Source organism: Aristolochia californica, unplaced genomic scaffold, assembly GCF_029961685.1.
Source record: "Aristolochia californica isolate CCGP_79_NKW_82.1479 unplaced genomic scaffold, dmAriCali1.0.hap1 SCAF_13, whole genome shotgun sequence".
NCBI classification, from domain to species: domain Eukaryota; kingdom Viridiplantae; phylum Streptophyta; class Magnoliopsida; order Piperales; family Aristolochiaceae; genus Aristolochia; species Aristolochia californica.
The window spans coordinates 26519299-26544027 of NW_027181804.1; the positions used below are offsets into that span (position 1 = coordinate 26519299).

The window sequence follows — 24729 nt, forward strand, 5'->3', positions numbered from 1 at the left end:
TCTCTGTCCGCAGGATTTATTGTGCCCCGCCCTACGTATCTTCTCACATCTAAAAAACCTTACGACCATCCGTAACCTCGTTCTACCAATCCCCTGTCTCCACGTTTCATCAATGAGGTGACACGCTCGAGTCGCCACTCCTTGATCATGACCGGGGCTACGTGGACGCGTGAGATGTTCGACACGCCACCCTACGGTGGTGGACCGGCTATTGGCGGTCGAGTAGGGTTGGAGCACCGTCCCGGCTGCAATTCCCGCGAGGTATAAAAAAAGCGTCGGCGAGGCGCTGTGGCGGTTCCGACAGGAGACGAGGCCGGCGTTTCTTTTTCTTAGCTTGGTTTCGTAAGTATATAAAGTTACTCGTTTCCTCTCTGTGTTGTTTGTTTTGTTGATCTTTTATTATTCTTCATGTTTTCTCTCTGCAATTACAGTGATCCTCAAGTCGTTGGGTAGATGAACTGTAACTTTATCCTGGTTTATGGTTTTTCTCTTTTGATGTAGATTCTGGGTAAATTTTTCTTTGTTATGGTGTTTCTTGATTGGAATCGTGCTTGATTACGGTTGTTTCCTGATTCTGTATTTCCTTTTACCATAGATTTTACAATTAGATAATGGTATTAGGTTTTCTTTCTTTCTTTTTTGTTTTAATCATATTCTCTTGTGTATTTGAACCGATTGGCGGGTTGGGTTAAAGTTGTTGCTATTCTAGTGAGTTAAGTTTTCAGGCTTCTCAGACTGTATTAGCCGAAAGAATTGTTCTTTGAGTATTAGGGTTTTCACGGGGAGAATTGGAAGCCAACTTTTAGTTCAGAGGGTGTGTGATGATAATGTGCATTATCTTTTGGTAAAAGCATCTCTACGAACTCTGCGATTACGTTTTGTTTTCTGATTTTTCTTTCCTTAGCTTGATTATTGGCTACTTCGTATGCTTTTTATCTGGTTGGTTGAACAGCTTATGTGTCTCGTGTGGACTGAACAATTTTTGTGCAACTTGAACAGATACTTACACGACTGCAGTGAAGTTCTTGTCCTCGGATCCTTACACCTGATTGTTTTTGCTGGGGGTCTGTTGTTGATTATTCACCGGTTAGATCTTTTTATTTGGTATAGTTTGGAAAGGAAGTAATTTTTCTTTTCTTATATTAGCGATATAGGTAATGGTCCTCTTAAGGCTGTCACCTTGACTTTTTCTTATGAGTTCTGTGGTTCCACCTTAATTTACAAGCGTACCGATTGTCTTTAGGACTGGCTTTGGAGAGCTACCTGGATCCCAGCTGCCAGTCAGAGGTGCCCACTGTGGCACCCTCTCAGGTGGCTGGTGGGCCGGCCCAGTCTTCCTCTGCCTCTGGCATCTTCTTCCAAGGAGACGGGACCCAGGCACCAGGGAACTCCCAGTTGAATTCATCTTTTGTGAACTCATCTGGTTCTATCTCTGCTGCTGGGCGGTCCGCTCTGGGGCCTGCCTCTGGTGGGGACATGAACAGGGTGTTAAATAGCGCAGCAAACTCTGGACCTAGTGTTGGTGCAAGTTCGCTGGTCACAGATGCGAACTCTGCACTCTCAGGAGGATCCCACTTGCAGAGAAGTGCAAGTATAAATGCAGAATCATATATGCGATTGCCTGCCTCGCCTATGTCGTTTTCATCCAACAATATTAGCATTTCGGGTTCTTCTGTCTTGGATGGCTCTTCCGTTGTGCAGCAGAGCCCCCACCAAGACCAAACTTCCCAACAGATTGGACAGAGGCAGCAGCACCAAGCAGCTTCCAGTGCCACATCTCAGCCAACAGGCCCCCCAGGGCAAGTTTCACTTTCAGGCTCACATGTTCCATCCTCCTTAAACCAAGAGCCGAGTAGCTTATTACCAGTGCAAAAGAAGCCAAGACTAGATATCCGGCAGGAAGAAATTTTACAGCAGCAAGTCATACAGCAACTGATGCAAAGGCAGGACCCTGCACATGGGCATAATCCACATTTACAAGCCCTACTTCAGCAGCAGAAAATTCTTCAGCAGAGGCAGCATTTGTTGCAATCAATGCCACAAATTCAACGTACCCACATGCAGCAGCAGCAGCAGCAACAACAACAACAACAACAACAACAACAACAACAACAACAACAACAGATGAGGCATCCTTTGCAACAAGGTGTTCATCCATCAACAGCTATTAGGCGCCCATATGACAGTGGCATATGTGCCCGTCGGCTTATGCAATATATATACCACCAGCGGCACCGTCCTGCAGTATGTTGATGGTTTATTTGCATGCTTGGAGATCTTTCTTCTGTTACTAAAATTACATGCACCTGATATTCTGTTGAGCTGCTTGCAGGATAATAGTATTTTATACTGGAGGAAATTTGTAGCAGAGTATTTCGCTCCGCGTGCTAAGAAGAGGTGGTGTTTATCTTTATATGATAGTGTTGGACATCATGCGTTAGGTGTTTTTCCTCAGGCATCCATGGTTAGTTTTGTCGTTTCTAATGAACTTGTTTATTTACCTAGATACAGAAAGTGAGCCTAAAACATTTCTTCTATATATACCATCTGATCATGCAATATATTGATTGAGTTGGTTATGATTTTACGTGCATACATATCTCAAGCTCCAGTTGTAGATTTGCATGGGATTTATATAGGCTTTTGTGTATTCTTTATCTGTTCTCATCTTAGTGTGCTCTTGCCTCTGCAGGATGCATGGCATTGTGATATTTGTGGATCAAAATCTGGAAGGGGATTTGGTTAGTTGTTTCACCTGCATGTGTTGCCTAATTTATTCTGGAGCTTATGTCTTTTCAGTTTCTTGTTTTCCTTTGTTTGCTTCTAGTTATAATCTGAGAAACTCTGAACAAAAGATGGAGAAGGTGAGAGAAGAAAAGAACTTGTTGTGCTGGTCTTGCCAGCCTCCAGTCTACTTGCCTTTATAGCCATTTTCTAAATGGAGTTTGAGCACAAAAAGGAGTTTGCAAATATGCAGAAACATGAACTTATGAGGAGTTGTAAAGCTAATTTTCTTTGGTTGCTACACAACTTTAGACCTATAGAAAAAAGACTTCTAATATATCTTCTTTTATTAGTCCAACACCCCTTTAAGCCAGAGTATGTAGGTTATAGATGCCCATCTTGCCGAAGATCAATGACATTAAAGCTGACAATGTTGAAACATGCAATTTCGATCTGGCTTTATTCTACAACTTGTTTCACAGATAATTCTTCAGAAAGGTTCTAAGCTTTGTGCAATCATTTGATCTTTTTATGTCTGTCAAAGAGATTTTTGGACCTATTTTCATCAACATGAATACCCTTAACATGGAGTGCCACCTTGAAATCTTGGTAAATACCCATTCAAGCTGACACTGATGAAACATGCAATTTAGATTCGACTTTATTCTACACCTTGTTTCACATAAAATTCTTCGGAAAGATTCTAAGCTTTGTGCAATCATTTGAACTTCTGCATCTGTCAAATAGATTTTTGGACCTATTTTCATCAACATGAATACCTCAACATGGAGTCCCACCTTGAATCATTAAATAAGTGAAGCATAATAGGAAGTATCAAATTTGTTGTTCAACATTTAACTTCTTTCTTCTTCCCCTTAAATAGCATCGCCATCTCAAGAAGTGCAACTGGACAGAGCCTATGGCAATTTGATAGGCTAGAAAACAAATTATAAAGACGAAGAGATGGACTCTCACAACTTTAATTAGAGAGTATGCCAAAACAGAGAAGAAAAGGGGAAGAAAAAAATGGTGATACGAGTGCGGTTTAAAATAAACAAAGACGCAATATATAGTTTTGAACAGAGAGTGGTGATAACAATCACAAAGTAGAAAAGTATTAGATTAGATTGTATTGGAATAGTTTTATCCCGCCTGCAGAGTCGAGCACAAAAGATTTATAGACTCCACAATAAAGAGATGAATCTGGAGGATTCAAAACAAAGGATTTAATCAAAATACCATAACAAAAGAATGCTTACCAAAATAATGTCAAAACTAGCACTAAAATACCCAGACTGGTTTGGCTGATTGAATCGGACTGGGCCCCTATCTAGGTCAAGGTAACTAAACCAGAAAAGGAAAAAACTGGCGAATCCGGCTGGATCAGCTGGGTAAACTGTTGAATCAGCTGGTCACCCGTGTTGCTTGCAGAGAAAAGTTCTTCCCAAGCGTAGAGAATGAAGGGGAGGACTGCGGGGAGGGTCCTATCATTTTTGCACCCCAGGGGTGGGGAAGGGCACTGGTTAAGATTTCTTATCTTGATGTAATTTTCATTAGAAATTTGGATTTATATGTCAGAAGATAAGTAGGTACCTTTGTAGTGTTCTATTTATCTCCCACTAGTACCTATTTTGCTCTTTCAGCTGCAAACCTGTCCAATATATATGTTCATCTAATCAGTGTGCATGTTGTAAAAAACAAAAACACACTTGGACATCTGTATTCTTATATCTTAAATCTTCTCTGTAGGGAGTTTATCTTTCACTTTAATTTTGTTCCATAAGGTGTTGAATTTATCTTCTTGTTACTTTGTTTTTGTTATATTTTTGCTTTATTTTATAGTTTTTTGCCACGATTGTATATTCTAATTGCAGTGTGCAAACACTGAAAGATATTTTTTATCTTTTTGCTGATAAAGTTTATTTTTATATTTCATCTGGGTGCAGAGACTACATATGAAGTACTCCCTCGTCTTAGCAAAATAAAATTTGACAGCGGCGTTATCGACGAGCTTTTGTTTCTTGACCTGCCTCATGAGTATAGATTTCCTTCAGGGTTAATGATGTTGGAGTACGGGAAGGCAATTCAAGAGAGTGTCTATGAGCAGCTTCGTGTTGTTCGGGAGGGCCAACTTCGTATAATGTTCACTCCTGATTTGAAAGTAAAACAATTGCCCTAAATTTATGTAGCACTGGAGACCTTTTCTTTCCTCTTAATCTTTGAGGGTATTTCTAATTTATTATATGTTTCTGCATTAGATTTTGTCATGGGAATTTTGTGCTCGCCGCCATGAAGAGCTTTTGCCTCGGAGATTAATAGCACCTCAGGTATGACATTGTACTCTTGCTGTGGTAAGCTTGTCCATGTAATTTTCATGTTTTATGACAGCAATTGTCATTATTGACTTTTTAGGAACCCTTTCTAGTGCCACTTAGATATGGGTCTAAACAAGCGAGGTTCGGGGTGATTCCACTGGCAGGGGTCGAAATCTGGTTTACCAGTTTAGTGGTACTGACCTGAGTGATTGAGTTTTTCAAAATGAGAACTCAAATGATATATTGTAAATTGGGTTAAGAAACTGACCTGCTCTCCCAATCTCCTGAAAAAGAAAAGGTAGCTGATAAAAAGTAATATTAAAGGGGTTGAAATTTTCAATTACCATCCACATGCCTTGACCCCTGCATACTGCATTAATCCCTCCGTGCAATTAACCTGGGGTTAGAGATCACAGATAGCAATATCAGTGCCTTTTCTTGCAGGAGCCTGTTGTTTCTGTTGTAATTGTAGTTTATTGGCCGCGTAACTAAATTTTAGCAAGATGTAAGCTCTCCGCTCTACAGTGAAGTGCATAAGTTGAAGGCATTGAGTTTCTTGCTGTCTGAACCTTTAGACAGTGTGGGTAACCTGGAGGCAAGAAACAACCAGAAAACTGTAATCTGTGCTTACATTTGATGGGTTAAATGTGAAGGACAGTAAGTAGGATTCTGCAAGTCCTAAAAAAACCAGAAAACTGAAAATTGGATAAAATGTGAAGGTCAGTCAATTGGATTTCTGCAACTCTTCAAAAAAATTACAAGAAAAATAAATATAAGACACGCAGGTTGGTTATAATTTTTTGTTTGTAAAAAGTGTTTAAAGTAGCTCTGAGTAACAATGAAATGTTGGAGTAGAGAGAGATCATTGACATAAAAGTAACTGACAAAAAGATGGAAGGAAGAAGTTCAGGTTCTCATCTGGTGTGCTTGTAGAAAGTCGCTAGGATTAGCATCCGACCGGTAATAGGCTGTGTGGGTGGTGGGCCATTAGGAATGAGAAGAGAATATTGACAACTCAGTGGATCCATGATGCACACTCTTGAACGTGGACCTGACCCAGTCAATAACGGGATTCAGAATGTAAATCTAAACCAAGTTTGTTGTCAGGTCAGGTTTTTCCCTTCCAATAAAATCCCCAAAACTTTTTATTTGTGATTGGATAAGACATGTTTGTTGTTAGCTGCCATACCTGTTGCTTTTGTTGAAAGGTGTTTTACTCTTTCGTATCCTGTTGTTGTGGGAGTGCTGCAATTGTTAATTTGAGTGTCTTTATTCTTATAATATTTTTTTCTGGTGGAAAGATAATGTTAATGAAAATCTTGCTGAATAGGTATGTTCCTTCTCGCAGGTGAACCAATTGGTGCAGGTGGCTCAAAAATACCAAACTGCTGTAAATGAGGGGGGTTCTGCTGGAGTTTCAACTCAAGATTTACAATCAAATTGCAATATGTAAGTCAGCTTTGCTACGTCCAAGTAAATTTTTATCTAATGCTTTCCATCGACTCAAAAGTAGTGTCCTTGCATGGTTACTGTATTGCATTTGTGACGTTTGTGCATGTAGTTATGTATTTTCTTGATTTAGTGGCTTAAGTTGTAGTTTGGCTCAAACAGTATTGTATCTCTCTCCTCGTTGCAGTCTATGCCATAACTAGTTTGGTTCGACTCTAATGCCACCAAATTACAGAAATGAAGTTGAGGGACAAAGCTTGAAATTTCTGGTCATGTTTTTGTAACTAGCAGTAGGTAGTACAAGAAATAAAGTTACTAAGAAGTTGTTCTTGGAAAAGGAAAGAGAACAATACTGCTTCAACAACCAAAATGAAAACTTGTTGAAAGTTGCAGCAGATTCACCTATTTATAGACTAAAACTTGCCAAAATAAGTAATATCACCACAACGAAAATTTCCTAAGTGTAAATATCCTACTTACAATTGAATTATGACTTTCTATAGTGGAATCAGCAGCTAAGAAAAAAATCCAACAACTAATTTAAAAGGAGACCATCAATAACGTACTTGCTAACTTTGGAACTTTACTAAATTGACTATTAATGAAGAAGGTTTGCTAACCAAAGATTTCCTTAAAAAAAATCTCCTAGCTGAGACTATAGACCAACTAGGAAACAACTAAAAGTGGAAGCATGCCGACTTTCCTAGATAGAACTAAAAGTATAATATTTGCCTAAAATAGTCTTTCCAAAACATAGAAGCAGTTGTATTTCAGTCTTTCTTCTTTCATTTTGTTCTTCCTTCTTTTATATATCTTCAATTGTTTTGAATGGCTTTCTTCTTTCACAAGTGAGCCATGTCCTCTTTGAAGAAACTTGATCTTGAACTCTTTGTTTCAGCTTCGTGCTTGCCATAATATGGTGATAGACGTGCATTCTATAATTCCATTTCAGCTTGCTTCCTATTGTGTTGGATGGTAGAAACAAGACAAAACCCATCTTTTCTTCATCAATTTCCTTCTTAAAATTTGTCCAATAGGAGCATAGAATAAGTTGAACTTTTCATGACTCTTTGAAAATTCACATGTTTGCATAACTAGCAGTAGCTACAGTATAAGATAAAAAGTTACTAAGAAACTATTTTCTTGAAAGCAAAAGAATGTTGCTCTAGCAACAAAAAAATTGTTAATATTCAAAACTTGTTAAAATTTACAACTGATTCAACTATTTACAGACTCTAAAATATCCAAAGACGTGCTAAAATCAGTAGCATCACCATGAAAATTTCATAAGAGTGAACACCCTAATTACAATTGAATTTGTGGTTTTCTATGGTGAAATCAGTTACTAAAAAAGAATTTTAACAACAAAGTTAGCTGGATAGTATTAATAATGAACTTACCAACGTTTGAAGCTTTCTAAATTGACTATTAAATGGATCTATACCGTGCCTATTTGTATGGAGGCTTCAAGAAGCATTCAGTTCCTTCTGTCTTGAGAAGTCTAGACATTTTTGTTAGAGGCTCCTCTTGTCTCCTGCCTGCCTGCCTGCCTGCCTGCCTTCCTGCTTGGTCTTCTACTACTTTCACATTTGTGACTATGGTTTTGATATATGAGAAAGCATTTGGTGATGGATTTCTGGTTTTGTTAGTGTTAGTGTTAAAAAAGTATGGTGGCCTTCGGTGCATGTAGCAGGTGGTGGGAACTCTGTTGTATTGTTCAGGTTGGTTAGACAGGATGAGATATTAATGGATGGCACTAAAAGAAGTTGTGGGAGGATGTAGTTGGGAGTGTTTGCTGAAACGAGTTCCACATCCAGAAAGGAATAATCTATGATGATGATCAGAGGGAGAAGATTGTTTTTTGGAACTCTGCCATTTAGATTCTTGGTCAGCTCTTTGGTTTACAGGGATCTTCTTTCACTTCCAGTGAAGTGTTGAGTGTTTTTTTGTTATTGCCAGTATGGTGATCGTTGATGTGGTGTGACAGGTTTGTTACAGCAGGTCGTCAGTTGGCAAGGAATCTGGACTTGCAATCATTAAATGATTTAGGATTTTCCAAAAGATATGTTAGATGCCTGCAGGTATGCATGTACAGTTTTTGGGTGCTACTATTTTTCTCTAATAAATTTCGGCACTGTAATGTTTTTTTCTTTCTTTGCAGATTTCTGAGGTTGTTAGCAGCATGAAAGATTTGATAGATTTTAGCCGGGAGAACAACATGGGTCCAATCGGTAATTTTCTTATTGTTGTTACCCTTTCACTAGTAATTTTCACTTGATTTTGTCTTGCCTTCGTTTATCTATTCTCTTAGACAAACAGTTCATGTTTCTAATTTGCAGAAAGCTTAAAAAGTTATCCTCGGCAGGCTGCTGCTCAAGCGAAGCTTCAAGTCCAAAAAATGCAGGAAATGGAACAGCTTGTTAATGCTCGGGGTCTGCCTGCAGATCAAAGCAATCTCAATAAGATAATGGCAATTCATCCTGGTCTTAACACTCACATGAACAATAACCAGATGAATGGAAATCCTAATAGTTCAGCAGTTCAGTCTGCAGTAGCATTGAGCAATTACCAGAACTTGCTGAGACAGAATTCCATGAACTTCAGCTCAAATAATGCTGTTCATGTGGATGCTTCAACTTCTTTCAACAATCCAAATCAGGCTCAATCTTTACCATTTCAAAGCGCTGTTTCTTCAATGCCAGGATCGACCTTCCAAAATTCTGCCATGAACGGCCAACCATGTGCACATCCTCCAGAAAACGGGATAAAACATGGACAGCCATCCTCTCAAGGAAACCAACATCTGCAACAACATATGATTCAGCAACTCCTGCATGAAATGATAAACAATAATAATGGGCGTGTGCAACAGCCATCACTTGGTGGACAGAATACAACAACAAATGCAGCAGATGTCTTTACTGGGGCTGGTGGTACTGGGAGTTTACTGGGGCGAGTGGGCCCAAGTGTGGTTGGTTTTGGGAATAACACAAGCAATGTGCCCAATAACTCCGTCGGCTTTGTTCCTAGCAGGAATAACAGTTTCAAGACCGTCTCTAACAGTTCTCCAACTGTGAGTGGGATCTCCTTCAGCGTAAGGCAGGATTCTGTTCAGAATCTCCATCTGTCAGAGCTGGTTCAGGATATACCTCGAGAATTTTCGGACAATGGGTTGTTTAATGATGAAGCCTTTGGCTGGAAGTCATGAAGGAAGAAGTGTGATTGTTTGGCCTGGTTTCTTCTCTTTATTGTTGTACAGGTACTTGTGGGTGCTTCTCTCGGCATTGTTGTTGTTTTATAACTATGCCTTTGATATGCTACTGAGGGGCTTTTTCTCCGTGCGTCTGGAGTGCGGCCGTTTTGAGGCGTGCCATTTCTCTGTATTCTGCTGCTGATGCTGCACAGTGAAGAAGATCTATTTTAGTTTCAGTTTATGCCCATATTGGTTAACTTGAACTTCCCCTCCCTAGTAAGATTTATTGTTCTTCCCTTTCAAAATCCATTAAAAGGGTTTCTGGTTGACATTCATGTCTGATACTTTTTACTTTTTTCTAGGAACACTTGTTGTAACTAGTCAATCTTAGACAACTCGTTTTTTAATTGCAAAAGGGTTTTACTTTGTAAATGCAGCCTTTTCAACAGCAGTGATTAATTAAATACCCTAATTTGGAGTAACATCTTATAACTCGAATTCTAATAAATAGTAACTAACTTTCGTGTTTGTATTCTCCATCCCATGGGAAGCTTTCAAAATAGAGTGATTTTGAGTGCTTAGGTAGTCAATTTGAGTGCGTAGGTCTCTTTTCTTCTTCCTCCATGGACCATTTCTTTGTCTTTTGCACTTTTATTCCCCTTTGTTCGTCTCTGTGTTCTTTTCTCTCAACCTTAGGCACTTAGATTGATAATGATTCATATGAGAATGGCAGATACATCTGAAATGTGACCATTATGAGTGGAAGGCAAAGAATTTTCAATGTGACATCATGGACAGGTGGTTTTATACTTAAAAAGAGAAACAGGGAATTCATGGAAGATTATTTGAATATGCTTCATCAACCGAAATAGAAGGATTAACGAAAATTGATTGAGTTGATCCAAATATTGACCATTACTGACATAATATGAGGGTTAATCCAATATAAAAAATCATTTGGTGCGAAACATGCAAAATAATGATCAACGGATATCCATGATCGGATGGGTGAGATAACCGTTTTGTACCAAATGACTTTTCGTATTGGGTCAACCATATAGGACGTGGTATCCAATATTTTGATGAAATATGGAAGCAATAGTTCACAACCTAAATTCAGCTTCCTAATTAATCTACTCCCGACAAAGGGATTTACAACATTATACTTAAGCTACACAAGCCTAGAGCACCCATGCTCACAATGGTCCACAATAGCTAATATTGTAAGGCTATGAGTTTACTTACAAAATTGGCCATGAGTCATTCTCTAGATTTGCAAATCTAAGGCTCAATTCAACTTTTTAGACAACACAAATAGCTAAGATACTTCGACCATTTAAAAATTTAAGCTTTTGTGTGCTTTGCTTTTCGAAAAATAGGATAGATTTAGCTTTGGGTTAATAATCCAACCTCCACATATGGTTAATAATCCAACCAAAAAAAGGGATTAGATTCTTAATGGACATCCATTGGGATCTTTAATGATCCTAGTTGTGTTTCCCAATTTGAAGCCCACAAACTCGACAAATGAAAGTTTCAACATGGATCATCGTCCCCGAGAGATGATCAGGTTTCAGGTCTCAGGTCCAGCCAGGGGGACGATGGAGGATTCACTACCTTCAATACAGATTGCTAAAACTACTACATTCCCACTATGTATATACGATTCTATACAAGTTACGCTGTTCCAGGGTGAAGCCCAACCAAAACGAAGAAAAAACCCACCGCCATCTCTCTCATTTTCCCATCTTTCCCATCTTCTTCCATCTCTGTCCGTAATAACGAGGACATATCAACACTGAATCAACACACAGCCCTCCCTTCGTATGCGTGCAATCGATCTGCGTCACCAACAGCTTGAGCTTCATTGAATTTTGGGAGTTTTCCACCACGAAATCACCCACATGGTAGTGAATCCAGTAGCCTGGTTCCTCTAAGTAGCACTGAGAAGAGGAGTGTTGGCCATCTGAAGTGCTCAGCTGGAATCGAACAGGTTTTTTGTCCCACCCGTGAACATGTTCCGAGTTACACACTCGTCGGCCTAGTTTCTTGGAGGCTCGTCCTAGCTGAAGCCTGAAGAAGACGCTGTACCGCCCTGCGGGGAACGGGAACTCAACCTCCCCATCTACCTCAAACCACCATATCTGCTGCAGATAAGCTACTGTATGAAACCTGCAAATACCAGTTTAAATCCCCTTTCAGTTACTGCTCTATCTAATCTAATTACCCACGAATTTGCTAGACTGAAAGACAACTCCCGTTGGATGGTTTCTATATCACCCTCACTCTAAACGAAGAAATTGAAGAAGATTGCAGAGGGTAAAACACCTAGTGACTCTGTTTCAATGCTTAAAGAGAGGGTGGATTCCCTCAGGACTTTCATATTCTCCTCATTCAAGATGGCAACAGCCTCATTCATATTGGAGTCTTCAGGCATGATTTCTATATTCTCACGCATGAACCTGTTTGACAATGTCAGTTTCCCAAATAACACATGGCAACATTCATCGCAGGGCTTTTATGCGAAAGAATGTTCCAGAGCTCAACCTTCATAAATTCATTTTGCTCCTTTTTAACTCCATTTAAATCGCCAAAAGCACACAGACGATGAATTCCATGAAAAACTACAGGTAAATACGACACTTTTAAAGAAAGCAGAGAAACTCAGAAAAAGCAAACATCGAAATGTCCATGGAACTTTGGTAATTCCATGAATTCGATTGGCATGAAACTAGTACGTAACTCCTCACATATGGTAGACTAAATAAATCAGAAAAGGAACCATTCGAAAACCAAAAATCCAAAAACTCAACTTCACAATCCTTTTTTTTTTTTGGATGCTCTTCTGATCCTCCTCCCACCCCCACCCAAAAAAAAAATTCATTTCTAAAGCTCCAAGAGACCAAGGTTTAGAAAAAAATATCATACCGGGATTCCTCCGTCGGAATGTAATTCCAGTATCTTCGATCGTCGATCCCGGTTATAGACAATGCTTTCGAAGCTATCGATAAACAGATCCCGCCCTTCCATTTTTCCAACCAAGCTTCCTACAAAAGGAAAAAAGAAAAAAAAATATATATAAGCACCTCATTTGCTCAAAAATGAAAAATCACAGCGGAAAAATACAATCCCTTCCCAATCCGATCGAAAGGTGAATTTGTCCGTCAAAAGAGAAGGTCAATCCCCATACCTTGGTTCCACCTTCGAAGGAAGTCGGCCGACAAAGCCGCGCATATATCTCTCTCTTACCGAACTTGTCCGGATCATCCCCACAAAGCTTCTCAAAGAGAAGCCGATAATTACTCGGCAACTTGGTCTCCCATACAAAATCCGCGGACGCAGCACCTCCGAAGGCCCGATTCAACCTGGCCAATTTACAAATCTCCGGCGGGCTCAAATAAAGAAGCACTGTAGCAACGCAGCTCTCGGGTATGTCATCGAGACCCGTCTTCAACCGGGAAGGTGCTTCCACCGCCAAGCCAAACCCAGAAAAGCCAGCCCCCATGTACAAACCCTAAACCTAATCCTCACCAAACGCTCGGAGGCCCAGTCGGGTACGTGACGGAATCGGTGGTGCTTGAGTCTTCACAGAAAAAAAGACATGGAAATTCAATCGCAAATCGAAGGCGTCCGCTTCTGTTCCCCCATCCGGTCTTTGTGCAACGACGACACCAAACCCCCATTCGCCGTCGCTGGTTTTTTTCTGCCGGAGGGGAAAGCGATGAGAGAGCTCTTTTCAAACAGAGCGAAGCCGTGCGAATTCTCTCTGGATTTTGGTTTCAGCAAAAACCGGTTGGTTATTAAGATATTCCTATTTTTAGCTTCCGAAAGGGTATTATGGTCAAATCAATTCTCTCTCGCCGGAAGCTTCCTTTTTCTCTGTTTGAGACATTCCTCAGTTTACTCTGTTGTCTCAACGCGTGCGATTGCGTCTCTACCCTTTTCGCTTTTACTCAGCTCTCAATCTTCTTCCATTGGAATATTTGACCATTCTAATGGCGAAGCTTTCAATCTCCCGAAGCGATCGATGGAAAAAGAAGAAGCCGCAGTGGCAGACCATCGCAGAATGAGGTGCTTTCTCCATTAATTTCATTCCTCTACTGGGTAAAGATGTTTGTTCCTTTTTCTTTTTTAGCCCTAAGGGTTTTCTGATTCGATTTCGACACATGAAAAACCAAAACCAGTTCAGTAATTGAGAAGATTTTCAGTCGGAAAGGAGGAATCTAATCCCTTCATGTCACTCCACTTGCCCTGTGGTAGATGTGGACAACCAGACAAATCGACAGAATCAAATAATGGTGAAAGCTTTACGTGCACACAGAGGTGGACAGAACCGGAAAGCAGCAGCAGGAGAGGCCACAATGGAATAATTAAACTGTATCTTTGCCTTGATTATTGGTTAAGGCAATTAGAAAATTTTAATATCGCAAGGCATTGAAGAATCTGGACCAGAACTGGCACGAAGCTTCTCTATCCTCAACGTGGATCCTTGTCAGCTTCGAACGAGCTTGTTCAACCACATGCGAGACAGCCAGCCAAAGAGTACTTCTGCTTCCATTAACACTGAAAATAAGAGCTTAACGAATTAGGGTTTCTCTTTAAAGAAGAACACGGGTTAGCTGTAGTTTAACATGCAATGTGTAGGTGACCTCAAATCTTTATTAAATCTTTATTTAAAATACCAGATTTTGGTTATCCCTTCCCAAGATACAATGGACCTCCCGGTTTATAAACACGCACAAAATTAAGAAATATTTTTTTTAAATATTGTAATAAATCGATTTCAACCAAAGAACACAAAGATATAAGAAAGAGATCCATTTAAAAAAAAATATCGATCCATTTTAAATAGGTTGGATTGTCACTAACGATGACTGAAAACTAGGCTTTAATCTCATCCTCTTTGAAGCAAATTGCACTTGTCCTTTTGACTGAGCCATTGGTTAGGTGATTTGCCAAGTTCTCTACTGATTCAATATAACTTAAAGTTATGATCTCCATGGATGTGAGCTTCCTTAAAATTTTATGTCAAAGATCAATTTGCCTATACGATTTTGAATTATGATTTTTGATTTTCACTTTTGCTTTATTCTCCAAATCATCAAAGTTAATCAAAATAGCAGGAATGGGCATTATGCTTCTCCAACAACCATTTTTAAGCCTACCATTTCAGTCTCCATGGTGGATTTCATAATCAAGGTTTGCTTGGAAGATATCCAAGCAACACCACACTTAGGGTATATACAAATAGGGGTAGCATTGAATCAAGTTGAACCCGAACCTCCCTATGTTCGAGCCAAACTTGATTTAAATATTTTGAACTCGAGCTCGAGCCTAAAATTGTAATCGAGCTCAAGATGAGTGCAAGCTCTAACCTACATTTAAAACTTTACATAAAATACAAGTTAAATAAATTGTATAGAAAATTATGTATACATTTTACATAAAATTGGGCATAACCTCTGTATATTAACCCTACATAAAATTATCTATACACTATGTATAAAATTATTCATAAAAGCTAAATAATTATACATAAACTTTATTCAATAATCAAACACAAAAACATTCATTTGAAAAGCAATGCTAGTTTTGTCCATTTGTACTCAATCAGATCATTCTGATTCAAGGACTGGAATACCAGATCATGGAGACAAAGAAAAAGTTTAAGAAAAATGGTTTTGGATGACTTAATCGTATGCCCATTTTTCGTTTTTTCTTCGGAGCATGGATTCATATAGCAACAATTCTGAAATACTACTAATTTATTCATGTGAAAAAATTGAGTGGAGTTAGCAATAAGAGAGTCCCACAAACAATTTGAGTCTCTTCAAAAGCCATGTGGAAGAGACAGTCGGAGTTCAAGAAACAATTTTTTTTTCACGTGCTTGTGATCTCACACGAGAGAAGGTCACACGTGTGAAATCACACGATGTCTTCATGAACACAAGAAGCAAACATTATTTCTCCCCTAACTTAGGTCTCCGGTTTTTTGCCGAGACGTCGCGGGGGGTAGGGGGTCTAGCGGTGCCGGCAAGGAGCTGTCATCGGGGCTAAAGGCTACGACGAAGGAGGAGACAACAGAAGCAGTGGTGAAGGTAGCCACTATCGAGACTACGCGGGGGTAAGGGAGTTTGCGATGAAGTCGGTTGACAAGCAGCTGTTGATGGTGACGGAGTCCACCACAACAGCGGACAAGAGGGGCTCGACGGTGATAAGGATTGGCGACGACAGATGAGGGGAGGAAGAAATGGAAGTCAAACTCGAAGGCGATTCTCGTTCCCTCCTCCAGCCTCCCACCTCCTGGTCCCGAACCCTCGTTAAGTTAACGAGCTGACGCGCGATCTTTCCAACTGAACCATGGTTCGGTCAAACTCGGCTTGTTAACTCAAACGAGCCTTATCTAACTCTCGAACTTGGTTCAAGATCCAGATAAATCGAATTGAACCGAGCTAAGCTCAAGCCAAGCTCGAGCCGCTTGTGAACCGGCTCGATTCGATACCACCCCTTTATACAAAACTTCTAGTGGTTTTGTGCCATCAAAATCAAAGATCTAGTTAGCTTCAATGAACCCTTCTAGTAAAGTAGGAAATCCTGAATCGTGTACTTTACAGTTAATGATACCTATTAGATATTTGTAAAATTTCTCAATAAAAAATATGAGGGGTTTTTTTCTCCCACTTGTTCCTGCTTCACTGATTTAGGTTTGTGGTATTTATTGGAGTAGAAAGGAGGAAAAACATCAGCACACAAGCTGTAAAACAAGGGCTTTTGGTTTTAGCGGTTGGAAGAAGAGGAAGAAACTAGTAGCATCAACATGCTCAACTGGTCGCAAGCACATCTAATCGAGAAAGAGAAAGGGGAGAGAGGGGCAGATGAGCTTCCTTCTCTTCCGTAACTTTTCGACAGGCTCTGCTCACCTCTATAATTTGTTCCTCAGTTACAAAAAAGCGATTGAAGATGAAGAACGAAGAGATTGAGGAAGAAATCGTAGAAAAGAGGAAGAAATCAAATAATAACGAAAACTAATCAAAAGTGGCAGATTGCAGATCTCTTCTTCCTTCCCATTTTCTTCCGATTTTCCTCTGATTTTGCCGCTAATTCCCCGAAATTGAAACCTGCAGACAGAAAGTCGAGAGTCAAAATCGAGCCCGAAGACGGAAAGCCTTCGTATTCACTGATTCCCCAAATTTGCTCGTTAAGTAATGAGCCTGCTTGCAAGTCGTTGAACCGAACCGTGGTTTGCTCGAGCTCGGATCATTTACTTTAAACAAGCCCGAGCCTGAACTCGAATTCAGTTCGAGTTTGGGATTTATCGAGTTGAACCAAGCCAGGACCGAGCAGAGCTCATACTGTTCGCAAATCAGCTCGATTTGATGCCACACCTAGCCGCAAGATCAAGAGAAAAGACGATTGGAGAAGAACAAGAGTGGAGGACACACTCAGAAGCTCCCCTTACATGTAGAATGGACCGATCTCCTCTCCAATCATATATCAATTACAAATTACAAGTGTACCATTAGGTTTTCTTATAAATACTGCAAGAGACCTAAAGTAACTTAAAACAATAAGAAAGGCAAAAAGTGACAAAAACAATTAATTTCTTGGTAATTTGACTCACAAACTCGAGAGTTTATGGAAATTGAGGCACAAGTAAGACTTTTGACAAAGACAAATTTGGAGAAAGAGAGGAACAACCAATCCCTTTGAACTTTGGTTTATGACCCATCTCTAGTAAACACAAAACAATCAGTAAGATATGGGGACAAGGAAGATAAATTGCCTAATTTTCTAATGAGATGTTTTGAAGCACGTGAGTCAATAATCCAAGAAGGGGAGTTGAAACATGAAAGAAAAAAGACATACCTATACTAGTACTGGAAATAGAGGGTAGAAGGGTACTAGAAGAAGAACCCAACATACTCTTGATTTTCTGAAGAACTTTATTATCTTCCTTTGTAAAAGGTTTAGAACTTTCTGGAGGGAAAGAGCTATTTTGTTTATTTTTATTATTCCAACAATTTGATTCATGTGTGTGAGTTTCCCATGTAGCTTCCAATATCTTTCAACCTAGTGATTTAGAATATATTTTGTAAAATACCATCTAATTCTAAAAGGTCATACTTTAAATTTCACTTTTTTTTATAATAAAAATAAAAATAAAAATAAAGATGGTAGTTAAGTGTTGCATGTAGACAACACATGAGTGACAAAAACACAATGATAACATTGATATCCCAATAGGGCTGATGCCTGGTCATAATGTGGTCGTATGCTTCAAGATGTGATTCATTTTGTGTTGGAAATTGGCACCTTGGAAGGGTGCAACACCATCATAGTGCATCATGCTTTTAAGAGAGTGCTTCAATGTCCCATAATTAAGGGCAGCAATGAGTGATTTACTTTTTCACTTTTGTTGTTCTCTTCCTCTCTTTAGAGATTAATTCTCATAGTTATTGTTCATCATCTCCCAGTCTTATAGCTTTCTAATGCAATAGTTGAGTATTTATATTTAGAGGCACATGAGCCAGGGTGCAAGACCAGCCCTTGTTTATAATTTGGCTTATTTTTTAAATATTTTTAGAGTTGCTATTTGCAACTCTTTCTAGTAAACTTGACTCTTTTAGTCGAATTCGGGAAACCGAATTAGGCACTTGGAAATCTAGGTCGAGTCGGCCAAGTTGGGTTGGCAATGGTCAAGAAATGCGCAAACTTAGAGAGAGAGAGAGAGGTGAATATGTTTATGTGCACTAATAATAGCTTTAAAATCTTTTACTAAACATTGTAAAGACATTGATGTACAACTAAAATAATGTTAAAGAAGTCATGAAGTCTAAGGGGAGTCTCATGAAAAATAAATCTCATAAATTGAAGCAACTTAAAGAAGAAAAGGGAAAATATTTCCAATTTGAAGCAAGTGAAAGAGGAATGATCTTATTTAAATTTTCATTTTTTCAATTTCTTATTTCAGTTTTTTTTTCTTACATATTATTTTATTTAGCAACTTATATTTGGGTTTTCTTCTTCCAATTGTTCTTTCTTGTCTCCGTTTTTTAACCTCTTATTTTCCTCTTTCCCTAGCATGTTCATGTACTAATCGTAAGATAGTGACTGAAAAGATGGGGAAGAAGAAGAAAGAAAAGGAAATGCTGAGTTTTTTCCTCGTCTTCTTTCACACCATCATCCTAAGCAAAGTAAAGTTAGATTTCTCTCTCTCTCTCTCGAGTCGGAGGTCTTTCTCCACCGGTGGTGGAGTCATCTCGAGCCTCTGATAAATATTTCGAGGGTCTGGCCGATGCAGGAGCAACTGTTGATAATGGCGATTGAAATTTCTTTTTGTTTTACGGTCGTCGAAGATTCTGGACATGGGTAGTCGGAAAAGGGTCGATCATGAATAGTCAAAACTCTCCTGGCTCTTCCAGAGGCGGTTGCAAACCACGGCCCACCCTCCCTCAACAGATTCCGGTGAGGTTGAGCTGAAGCTTTGTTTGTGCTTGCGAAATGACAGCACCCCCAGCTGCCCTCATTTTCAGGAATTACGAAGAATACAATTCAAAAGGATTTATACCTACACAGAAAATTTTCCCTTTGGCTAATCTAACTAAAAGGCTTCATCTTTCGACCTCCCAAACCTCCAAAAAACCCAGAGAACCAAAGAAAAGAGCACAATCCTGGAAAGGAAGATAAGGAGAAGGGGAGAAAGCACACAAACGGACTTACTTTTCTCCTTCTTCTCCTTTCTTTTCTCATTTTTTTCCCTTTGTTGCCTCCCCAAGTTAGGAAAAATTAAACCATGTCATAACTTCATTATATTTATTTTGTAAAATAATTCATATTTTGTTATTTATAAAATAGTTATTTTTATTTATTCAGTATAATCATTTTGTAATTACTGTATTAAATTAATAATTTAATAGTTTTAATTAAAATATTATTAAGTAAACATTTGATAAATTGTTTTGGTTTAATTATGTCATTGCTATAATTAATTAAACCAAGTGTTTTAAAATTTGTGGCAATATATTATTAATTACTAATATGTAAAAATATATATTATGTTATTGATAAAATAATATATTTATTTATTTATTATATTATTTTTTATTAATGTATTAAATTAGTGATTTTAATGTTAAAATATATCTTATGTTATTTAAAAATAATTTATTTATTTATTATATTCACTTCTGTTATTTTTTAATTTTTTATTTTTTATAATTTATTCTAGTGAGTTATAATTTTTATATTAATTTATAATAAACTATAATCATTAAGTAATATAATATAGTCTTTCATTAATTAGTTTATTAATATATTTTAATACTACACATTAAATCACTTATAAGTGTAGTAACCATGTTTATTTAGGTTAATTATCTGTCTAGGTATATGTTCATTTAGTTATATTATAAAAAGTTACTCATTCTCTTGTTTATATCATATTTTTCATTTTAGGGGAAACTGTTTTCCAGTGCACTTGAACTCGTCTACAATTACATCCAAGGATGAGTTGAAGTTGAATCAATTCATTTAAGATGAATTGAAATCTTAATTTCATTTCAAGTTCATTGTGGACTAACTCCTCTTTAATGGGGGGTTAGTTTACAATAAAGTGGAATGAATTCCCCCCGCATTACCTAATTTATCAAATAATGGCTTTAGTGTAGAAAGAATTGAATTAAAGTGAGATTACACCATTTCATTTGCTCAAACAAAAACGGGGAAAAGTTGATTCATACCTATTTTGCAAATCAACCATTTTTCTCGCACGACGTGCGTTGCGTCTACCCCCCCCCCCCCCCTGTCGTCGGCCTTCCTTTCCTCTCTCTCTCGACCTCCGTCGTAGAGCACGGGAGGCCGAGCCTCTCGACTTCTCTTCTCTCTCGGCCTCCCTCTCTTCTCACTCTCGGCGTATTGTCGGAGCGTCGCCTCTGTGGCTGTGGCCCATTGGCCCATCGTTGAGGAAGACGACGCGTGCTGTAAGGAAGACGATGGTTTAATTTTTTCTAAGTTAAGGAAAAATTAAACCATTGTAATAAGAATAATAATTTAGATTTTTTATTTATAAAATAATTATTTTTTATTTATTTAATATTTTTATTTTTACTATATTAAATTAGTGATTTAATAGTCATAATTAAAATATTTTTAAAATAAATATTTGATAAATTGTTTTGGTTTAATTATCCCATTGCTATAATTAATTAAACCAATGGTTTTAAATTTTGTGACAATATATTATTAATTATTAATACATAAAAATATATATTATGTTATTGATAAATATATTTATTTATTTATTATATTTATTTTATTATTATTATATTAAATTAGTGAGTTTTAATGTTAAAATATTTCTTATGTAATTACAAAATAATTTATTTATTTATTATATACGCTTATGTTATTTTTTACCTTTTTTATTATTTTTTAATCATTTATTCTAGTCACACGTAGTTATTTTATTAATTTATAATAAACTATAATCATTAAGTAATATAATATAATTTTTCATTAATTAGGATATTAACATATTTTAATACTACACGTTAAATCACTTATAAGTGTAGTAACCATGTTTATTTTGGTTAATTATCTATTTAGGTATATATTTTATTTAAGTATATTATAAAAGGTTACTCATTCTCTTGTTTATATCATATTTTTCATTTGGGGGCACTAACACTGGAATTTGTTTTCCAGTGCACTTGAACTCGTCTACACTAACACCAAATGATGAGTTGAAGTTGAATCAATTCATTTATTCACTTCAATTCAAGTTCATTGTGGACTAACCCCCGCCCCCCCCTTAAGTTATTAAGGATGTGCATTAAGTATGTCATGTTGCTAAAAAAAAACCAAATGAAAGTTTTGACAATATATTATCCATTTGATCGACCATGGTCCATCTGAATGTCCTTAAAAAAGGGAAAACAAACAACTCATGCTAAAAGGCAAGGTGGTTTGAAAGAATAACCCTCATTTGACTAGATTGGAGAGAGAAAAGCCTCTATTAAAGGCCATTTACACAAATGTCCAAACAGGTAACCTAGGAGAGGTAGAAGATAAACGAGGATAGAGAGGTCACACAAGAAGGTCGTCTACCCAGACTGCCCCAGTCTGACAAGACATGGGAGAGAAAAGACATTGCAAGTGCCTATTCATCACATCATTTAGATGCCTTGGAGAAATTCGAAAGAGTTAAGAAAATTGTACAACAGGACCATGAATGACCAAATGTCGCATGCATGCAAATGCCCTATAAATATAGAAAAAAAATACGAAGAAAAAGAGACGTAGGAAGAGAAAATCCAAGAAAAGAGGAAGAAAGAATGAAGAACAAGACAAGGGAAGAGGAGAGAAGTTCATGAGTTTAGCAAAGGCAAAACCCAAAAGTCTAGGCCTGCCTCACTCGAGCTTTCTTTTGATTAAAATAGAAAAGTGTTATATAATTATAAAAATTCCATTGAGTCTCGCATAAGAATAAATACCAAAAGGATCATGTTTGTGTACAAACATAATATCTTTTTTCCCCTCAAGTTGAAAAGTAAGCATCAAATGATCCTAGCTTGTTACATAAAATAGGAAACCGAACTCAAGATAATGCCTTAGTAAAGAGATCTACTAATTGTGTTGACCGTAGGTTGACTCCCTTATTGCTTTTGATGATAAAAAAATTGAATAAATCTAAAAATTCATAAAATCAAGTATTTTAGATACTTAACCTTTAAGAGTTAATGTATCTCAAGGTCCAAAGCTTCAAAACGACAAAACTTACTCAAGATCTCAAGCATCATTGAAGGAAGTCTCTTGAAGAAGCACCCAAAAGGAAGAAGATAACGAGAAGACTAGAGCTCAATGTAAAAGTCATATGTCAAAACTTAGTCACAATATATGAGAGTATTCCTAAACTCCCTTCTTTGAGTACAATAGTGAATATGAAGTTGTAGGTCATAAATATTACTTAGGACACGTTAGAACACTCAAACAAAATTATTTCATGCTTTTAAAGTCAATTTAGTTGATCTGGCACTAGAATTATCAATCAACCTCTGCCAATGATCGATCATCTAGAAGTGTGCATGCCAAAAATATAAAGCATAATCAATCAATTAAAGTCGATTGTTCGATCATCCAGAACATGACCATATCATGCAATAAAGCATCATCGATCATCCTATTTGGATTGATTGATCAATACTATCCAGGCAAACAAATTTTATATGGAATGATCGATCATCCCACCAAATTGATCAACCAGACAGAATATTGCCAGTCAGGAACATAAAGCATGATCAATCATACTTGCATTGCACAACTAGTGGGAATTCTGATTGATCGATCATCCTCTGTCAATGATCGATTAGGAAGATAAAGCATGATCAATCATACTTGCATTGCACAGCCAGTGGGAATTCTGATTGATCGATCATCCTCTGTCAATGATCGATCAACTTAATTTTTGAGGACCTATGGTAACATATTGATTAATCAATTCATTAATCGATAAGTCACTTTCTAATAGAAAAAAAGAGTCATTATGGTCGATTAATCGATCAATCACTTTATAACAATAGATCATTTACTTTACTGACTTTTGCAAATGGGCAAAAAATGGCTAGTTTGGTTTGGGGAAGTTATAAATACCCCACCATACCACTCATAGAAAAGTGAATGAGTATTTATTGGCAAATACTTTGAGCGTTTACTCTCAAACTTGCAAATCTTCTCTAAAGTGCATTTGAGTGAAAGTGAGTCACAACCTTGCATATCCTTCACTCTTTCCTCTACCTATACCTTGCATTTCACATAGTCAAGCTTCTATATATTCTCATTGTGGTGAAACTAGGTGGATGTTTGGATCTCTCAAGGAGAAGGTGATTTCCAAGTAAAGGGTGTAAGTTTTCCTTTCTTTTGTTTGAATTTGTAAATTATTCATCTAGAACCTATTCAATCTAGATAGAAAGGGCCAGTTAGAGCTAAAATCTAGTAGTAATTTCTTGGAGAGATTACGATTGTAAAAACATGTATTGAGCTACACATGACTTAAAGAGAGCCATAATCTCTTTATGTAAATTCTAGCTATTAGAGGTTTAAAATAGTGGTTTCCTAAGCAAATGTTCTTGGGAGGTGAATACAATTAGGGGAACATTGATACCAAAAATTCTCTTTGTGTTGTGGTGTGTGAATGCTTATTTTTATTGAAATTATGAACTTGCTTGATATTTTATTTACACACCTTACATAACTTATAATTTGAAATACCACTTAGCTATATTATCATTGTGCTTAAAATCTAGTGCTCATTATCTGGCATAAAGCATGATCAATAAACCTACATGGCTTTGATTGATCTTACAGAATACAGACAGGTAGAAACACATAAAGCATGATCGATCAATGTAAATGATTAATTGATCATCCAGCAACCTACTATATTGAGTTCTAATAATGATCGATCATACCATGTACAATGATTGATCATCGAAAACTCTACATGGCCCACATCATAAAGCATGATCAATCAAATTTGATTGATCGATCAACATAACATTTTTGACAAGTTGAGACTTTGACTAATCAATCAACAAGCTTGGGGAACACAAAAATATAGCTATTATACATGGTTGATTACTCATAACTTTCTAGTGATTGATCAACATTTTTTGCAACTTTTTGTAAATAGGCAAAAAATGACTAGTTTGATGGGGTGACTTATACATACCATCCAAACGTCTTTTAAAAAGTAATGAGAGCATTTATTGGTAATTTATTGCATTCAACCATTATTTTTATTTGAAATTTCTTTACAAACTCATGTTTTAGAGAAAAGAGCTACAAACTTGCAAAAACTCAATCTCTCTCAAACTCTTTATGCATACTAGCAATTCAAATTCCAGAAAATTTTTTCCTCTTGTGTATCAAAGGTTGAAGACCTAAAAATCTCAAGGAGAATGTTTTCTCTCCAAATTTGAAGGGTGTAAGTTTTCCTTTATTTTTGTAATTTTATTGTTCCTTCTTACGACTAATCTAAAACCAGAAAATCTA

The 24729-nt window shown here is 37.3% G+C and overlaps 2 protein-coding genes across 2 annotated transcripts; one reads left to right on the forward strand and one right to left on the reverse strand.

Annotated features, from left to right (window-relative positions):
- The first annotated feature begins 267 nt into the window (after nt 1-267).
- LOC137947956 (probable transcriptional regulator SLK2) lies at nt 268-10117 on the forward strand. The gene is made up of 11 exons (XM_068793826.1): nt 268-342; nt 1000-1064; nt 1244-2244; nt 2333-2464; nt 2693-2741; nt 4671-4885; nt 4983-5051; nt 6388-6488; nt 8476-8569; nt 8650-8719; nt 8828-10117. The coding sequence occupies exons 3-11, from the start codon at nt 1477-1479 to the stop codon at nt 9694-9696; spliced, it is 2367 nt and encodes a 788-aa protein (XP_068649927.1). The 5' UTR covers nt 268-342; nt 1000-1064; nt 1244-1476; the 3' UTR covers nt 9697-10117.
- A 990-nt stretch (nt 10118-11107) lies between these two features.
- On the reverse strand, nt 11108-13631 carry LOC137948013 (F-box protein PP2-A13-like). Its single transcript, XM_068793912.1, has 3 exons — nt 12872-13631; nt 12610-12728; nt 11108-11853 (listed from the first exon to the last, which is right to left on the reverse strand). The coding sequence occupies exons 1-3, from the start codon at nt 13184-13186 to the stop codon at nt 11418-11420; spliced, it is 870 nt and encodes a 289-aa protein (XP_068650013.1). The 5' UTR covers nt 13187-13631; the 3' UTR covers nt 11108-11417.
- Nucleotides 13632-24729: the final 11098 nt, after the last annotated feature.